General features: G+C 43.1%; 1 protein-coding gene across 4 annotated transcripts in view; it reads left to right on the top strand.

Annotated features, from left to right (window-relative positions):
- The first annotated feature begins 67 nt into the window (after positions 1 to 67).
- The window catches only part of LOC111834985 (transmembrane protein 151B), a 24,891-nt gene continuing 18,200 nt past the window's right edge, over positions 68 to 6,758 (top strand). For all 4 annotated transcript variants that reach the window (XM_072717439.1, XM_072717438.1, XM_072717437.1 and 1 more), the window contains exon 1: positions 68 to 874. In XM_072717439.1, the coding sequence (XP_072573540.1) occupies positions 830 to 874 (45 nt within the window). In that variant the 5' untranslated portion in view covers positions 68 to 829. The remainder of the gene's footprint in view (positions 875 to 6,758) is intronic.

Raw genomic sequence — 6,758 nt, 5'->3', positions numbered from 1 at the left:
AAGCATCTGAAGCAAAGTGCCGTCGTCTTTAAGAGGCGGTGTTGATTTAATACTCCTGCGGTGCGGAGCCCGTCGTGCTGCGTATCAGATGCTGGCTGCCGAACCAATTCGGCTTTCTCATGTCTGTTTACCAAGAGCCCCGCGAAGTGCCCTGAGGGACGGACGGCTCGCGTCTTTGTGTCCTCAGGTGGGTGACGTCAGTGGGAACCCTTGCAAGAACAGCGCGTAGGTGAAAAGTCCCTACACAAAAGGCGGATCTCCCCAGAATGGACACGTTCCCGGTGACTCGCCGACTCCTCTTATCTCTTTATCTGTATCTGCTTCAAGCGATGTGAGAAACCGGACAGTGAACCCCCCCCATTCGAAAATCCGTATTGAGCGCCCCGCAAGCATCTTCACATCACACCAGCTCCATAACTGGTCTTTGACGTTGTGCTGAGGAGGTACGCTGCCGTACCTGCACGTCACTGAGCTGTGGCGATACTGGAGGCGCATTCTCACCCATCAGCAGCTGAACTGGATTTCTCCTTGACATCAGAGGCGGTGGGAAAGACGTGGGGGGAAAGGGTGTGCGACTTCGGACTGGACACGGACAGAGGGAAGGGAGGGTGAAGGAGAGGCGTATTTCGCTTAGGATAATGCGTGCTGGCCGCGGCCGCTGCTCTCGGAGAACTGGAGCGGAGCCGGATGCAGATGGGGTGACTTATGCGGCCAAGGGGTCCCGACGCGGCCGCCAGGTTGTGCGAGCTTTGGGCCGCTCTCCGGTGCTGACGGGGCGCGAACCGGAGTGTAACGTGTCCGGGGACGAGGGGGGATTCAGGGACTGACCATGGCTGAGGAATCGCCAACGATGAATGGCAATGGGAGAGAAGAGGTGAGTCCTACTTATGTGGTATTTGCTGTTTTAAAATGATACACCTTATTACAAAAAAACTGAAGGAGGGCTGCGCATTTGCGTTGTAATCTATTTTCTGCCGTTTTTATGTTCTCAGTATTTCAATGCATTTATTTACAATAAGACATTGGTCTGTGGTTCCTTTATAACTTATTATCTTAACGAGCATTAAGATTAACATTGTCTTATTGTGGCGTGATATTGTTTCGGTCATTGTCGGCGCAGACAAGAATAAGTTGGATAAAGGACGCATGGATGTCAAAGGCAGTGGTAGGTAGCAAGCTACAAACCTGCAAGCATTCTTATAGGATATTATTATGCAGTCTAAATGACATGTGACTTTACCAGTTCGTATGTTATTTCATGTTAGTTTTGAGTTTAATCATACGGATTCCCAGCTGGTAAGCGTGATTTGTTTTCATGAGCATCTCGGATTTAGACGGAGGGGGAGTGAGGGGTGATCTTACGTGTCATCGATCAGATCGGAGAGGTTAACATGGTCTTTTCTGGGAAGAACGGATGACAATTGTCGCGTTTTAAACTACATGAACATGTTCAAAAGATGGATTATCTGGGATAAAATAAGAACTATATAGGCCTACTCGTTTCACGTTTGGTGATTGTTTTGGTACCGATAATACGGCAGGCGTTAAATGGTTAATCATAAATTAGTCACGTTTTACTAAGTATCACATCGGTCTAGAGATGCATCGTCTCCATTCCTCTATCATGTTTCCGCATCTCTCTGTTCTTCCTCTCCTTTTCCTACACGTACGTTTTCTGTCTGCATTGCAGCTAAAGAAGCTGGCGTGATGTAGACCGTATACTCATGTCTAACTCGCATTCCTTCTACTGTGACCCCAGCTGGTCCGTTTGCCGTGAATCTATCCTTCCATGTCTTATGGTGTTCATATTTTTTTGGTGAAATGTGTCATCTGTGAGGTGGCTCGGGTGTAGAAATGAGATCTAGGACCACGTTGTCTATGATAAAGCTCTCTAAATCCACTCTGTGATAAATGCATAAACACCAACTTGACTCTAGAAACCAAATAGTAGACGCCCGCTAATCCCAATTCAATGCGCCAAACTGGAACATGAGCTTCTACAGGACGCCTACTTTAGCTCGCGTTCTATACTGTTTACCCCGGAAATAAAACTGCTAATTATAGCTCAATCGCTGCCTGTTACCCTCAAATCCAATTAAAATATCAAGCGGATTTGAGCTAATTATAACAAAATAGGACTTCAAATTAAAGCCCTTTTATGGTCAATCTAAGGCGCCGCATACGGTTTTATATGCATCGAAAAGTCGGCACAATTCCCACATTAATATCTGCACATTTGTAACATTAGTATTGCGTGCTGATGACACAGGCTCCGGGCGCAAGTGGCCCAAGAGCGACGCGGACGGCCGGTGTTGTGACGAGTTCAGCTACTTTGTCGAGTTAGGGCTAACCATAACCCCCAAAAAACCCTAAAACCCTTACCCTAACCCTAACCCCCAAAAACCATAAAACCCTTACCCTAACCCTAAAACCTAATCCTAATCTCAAAACGGAGGAACTGCACATGCGCAGAAAGGCTCGATAGCACGTCTCGATAGGTAGTCAACTTGTCAGAACACCGGACGCGATAGGACTCTCATCTGCGGCATAAACTCACACACACTCAATGGTGGATGATGGGCCTTTAAAAACATAACTTAGACTATACTTGTATATATACTCAATAGCATACTATACCTGTCTACTGAAAATGACCATAAGTTCCTCTGTATCTAATTGTGAATATAGTTAAAATCGTAGTCACCTCATACTGTGTATAAAGTTTGTGTATACGCAAACGTGGAAAAAGTAGCCTACTCTTTTGTAATACTGAATAGCATATTATGTGCAGTCAGTCCAAACAGTAAAACTGTGGCATTTAAGATTGATCAAAATAGTAAAGACCTGAAGTTCGTCTGAGACCAATTTTCATCAGTATTAAGGTCAATGGTGTAGCATATTATGCTTCTTCAGTAAAATCATGGTGAATGAAGACAGGAGTTATTTCCTGAATGTAGTAAGATCTGTTATGGTGTATAAACAGCTTTAAAGTTAATCAGCCAGTTGGAAAATAAATACATTTCAGCTCTGTTTCTAAAAGTTTGAATTGAGATGTGTCTGATTGTTCTGAACTGTTTTATTTTCTTGTTTTAATTTATACCTAAGTAACATTTTTAAAAGACTGAAAAGAGATTCAAAGAACAAAACTGGTCTTAATGGTTTGTGATTGAGAGAATGAAAGTGTAATAAAATGATCAGTCATAAAATAGTGATTTCCATGATTTTAAGTGGGTCCATCATGTTGCACGGTCTACTCCAATTTCAAGTTAATCAGCGATATTTAAGTGTGTAAGGCAGTTATCAGATGCATTAAACTCATCTTTAGGATGCAAACCAAATATCTTTAGGATTAGTTATCCTGTTAGATGCAGATGGTCAAAAAGAGGGATTACTCTACATAACCACATAATGGGATTGTTACTGTGTAGTAGTTTAGCAAATCAGTGCTGTACGGCAGTATCTTGATGAAACTGATATCACAGCAGATCACAGCCTGTACACAGGTTCAGATTCTCAAGGATTTTGAACAGACAGAGACAGATCAAGAATAATCTTCCAAAGGAAATGATGTAGGACAGCAGTGAAGTAGCTGGTGCTCTGAAATTTAACACGCTAACTCAACACTTACAATGAGCACTGGTTAGTGTTCATTGGAGATAAAAGGTGAAATTAATGAAGCAGTGCCAGTTGAATTTGAGTAATGTTATTTAAGTTCTCAGCCACCTTTTTTGTAAGCAGAAGCCTGGGTCAGACCAGGGGAAACCAGATTAGTAGCATGTCAGCAATTTCTACATTTGAAAAAAACAGAATAGTGCTTTTGCGTTTGTTATTTTATTTTTATTTTTTTCACTGCAGTTGAAAAAGCACTACAGAATAAGGAAAGCTGTCCTTTTAATGAAAGTCCTATCCGTTCCCTGCTATGTGGAAAATCTGTGCTTGGTTTGAAAGAGATGCCTGTTCTGGCTTGTGAAATATGATGGAACAGGGCATGTTTAAGCTACACTCTCACAATTGAACAGCGAATTTCCAAAACTCAATCAGTTACTTTTTCTTTGTGTTTGAGATGAAGTCAGACTTCCTCATGATATGGGATGGGATTGGGCAAAATTCAGTCGCTCATGCAATCCAAGGAAGAACTTTTGTTACATTTCTATTATGTCCACATAAATTTTCTGAAATGTATCCCGTGGTCTGAGTGAGTTTTGGAAATTTGCTTTTCAATTGTCTATACTCCTGGCTCTAATGAAATTTACTGGATGACATGATTTTGGTATAGGTTTGTGCATGCCCTGCAATGGGTTGGTACCCCAACCTGGGTTATTCCCTGCCTTGCGCCTGTAGTCTCTGGGATAGGCTGTAGACCCCCACGACCCTGAATAGTGCAAGGGGTATAGAAAATGGACGGATGGATGGTTTTGGTATAGATTTTATCTGAGTTACTGAGGGATGGGAAGATGAATGTTCAAATGAATCTACTAGGGTTCCAGGCATCAGTCTTGCGGGTCTAATTGGCCTGCCATATATAGACACTCATGTTATTCCCAAGTTGCAGTTTGAGTAAAGGAGGATTTATGCAGAAAGGGGAGTGAGAGTGGGCTGTATTTTTTTTTCCACGGCACTCTTCCCTGGGGATGTGCAATCTGCTGCCTTTCTGCCGTTTGTCCTGCCTCCCTTGTTCCCTCTCATAAAGACTCCTCACTCCTGCTTCCCATTCTTTACGCAAAACCTGATTTTCCTCTTCCCTCAAATCCCACCTGAATCACATGTCTCCCCCCCCCCCGTAGTTTCATCAGATTCACAGTGTCCCAAAACAAGTTAAAGGCCGTCTAACAGAATTTTAATTGAAACTGAAAGGATTCGATAATCAATCTAATTTAGAGTCCTTCATCCCCAGTCCTGTATCAGCATGGAATTGCAACTTTCACACACTAATCTAAACTGGTATGCGATACGCTGACTCTTTCTCTGCATTTCCTTTCTAACCTTCCGTTTACCCAGTGCTGATATTCATCGTTATGTTAACCTCGGTGCTCCTTTTACAGACTGATCAATAATAGGAGAGGCGGGAAAAGGCAATAGGGCCAGAAGCACATATAAGGTTTTAATGCTAATGCACACTTCTGTACTATATTAGTGCCGTCAACTAGAACTACTTTGGTGGCACAAGTTTGACACGCTTCTTCTTGGCACGCCAACGTATCTGTGATTTTTCTCCAGACTTGCTGTTTGTCCTTTCCCTTTCTCCTTGACTACTCTGTTATTTTTTTTTAGAGCAATTGGTCTTTGTGTCACAAGAGAAAGAGAGGAGAGAAGAGAGAGAGGGGAGGGAGAGGAGAGGGGAAGAGAGGAGAGGGAAAGAGAGGAGAGGAGAGCTGTTTCAAGTAGGAATACACGACACAAGCTGCATTTTCCTCCTGCATTGTGCTGCCTGTCGCAGGATCAGAGAGGGAGAGGAAGAGAGAGAGAGAGAGAGAGAGAGAGAGAGGGGGAGAGGAAGAGAGAGAGAGGGGGAGAGGAAGAGAGAGAGGGGGAGAGGAAGAGAGAGAGTGGCGCTGACTGTGCAGCTGAAACAGTGGACTAGGACATATCATTCTCTCACCCTCCTTGCCCCTCTACTGCCCCCCCCCCCCAAAAAAAAATTTATACACATTATATATGCACTTTGCAGACAACATGGATGCATAGCTTAAAGAAATCAATTGATAGGTTAATAATGCCATATAGTAATATGATTTGCTAGGTATAAATGTCACGGTTCCAAGATTGAGGGTCCAGTTCTGACCACAGGTCAGTTTGTACAGATTGGTCATTGTGGGTTTGTATTTACCACATTGTGGGGACATTTGGTCCCCATAGTGTGGTGAAACCTGTACCTTTTGCCTGTGGGAACATTAAGCATGTCCCCACAATATAAACCTCAATTTAAAAAAATATGTGAATGCAATCAAAAAATTGGTAGGGGTTAAGGGTGTCGTGACTGGGATTAGGGTTTTTCCCATAGAAATGAATGGAAGGTCCCCATTAAGGTAGGTGTGTGTGTGTGTGTGATGCTCTGGTGTCCTGCCACACTTCCAGAGATATCCTATCCTAATAAAATGGTGACCCTTGATCTGGCCTAGCTCACTATCATGCCTGTGTGCCATACTATTTTATATATATGTTGGCTTTTGTTCCAGGAAATGCCCCTTTCATATAAAAGTTCGGTGCAAAAATAAATGGAAGGTATAACCAAAGAGGGATTGTCTAATGGAGCCACGCCCCTAACCGCACACAACCAATCACCACGCAGACAGGAGTAAAACACACACCTTTCCAAGGACATTGTTGCATCTTTACCATAATTGTGAAATATCTAATTACATGAGGAAACAAAAATCTACAACAATTTTAAAATAAAGAAGAAGGTCAAGCTATCCTCTTCTTTTTGATGTCATTTTCTCTTCATACATTCAGGATGTAAGCAAAGCTGCTCACACTGACGTCTGTCCCTCTTTCCGTCCTGCGTTGCATCTCACCAGCGGAAATCTCACAGGAGCAGGTTGGGGGGGGGAGCGTGGATGAATAATAAGCAAGTCTGGGAGGTTTATCTAGTGCTAACCACAAGGGGGGGGCAGGTTAACAAGGGGGCTGCATTTTTGGGGACAACATCCCCCCTCAAATCGCCACCTAGGTATAACTATAAAAGTTAAGGAAGTTAAAGTAATGCAAAGTATTCCACAAACTACCTGAAGTATTTCAATTTGATTTATAAAATTCAG

The sequence above is a fragment of the Paramormyrops kingsleyae genome, chromosome 10 (genome assembly GCF_048594095.1).
Source record: "Paramormyrops kingsleyae isolate MSU_618 chromosome 10, PKINGS_0.4, whole genome shotgun sequence".
Lineage (NCBI taxonomy): Eukaryota > Metazoa > Chordata > Actinopteri > Osteoglossiformes > Mormyridae > Paramormyrops > Paramormyrops kingsleyae.
The sequence above is the reverse complement of the archived record's forward strand: the minus strand, read 5'-3'. Positions and strand labels throughout refer to the sequence as shown.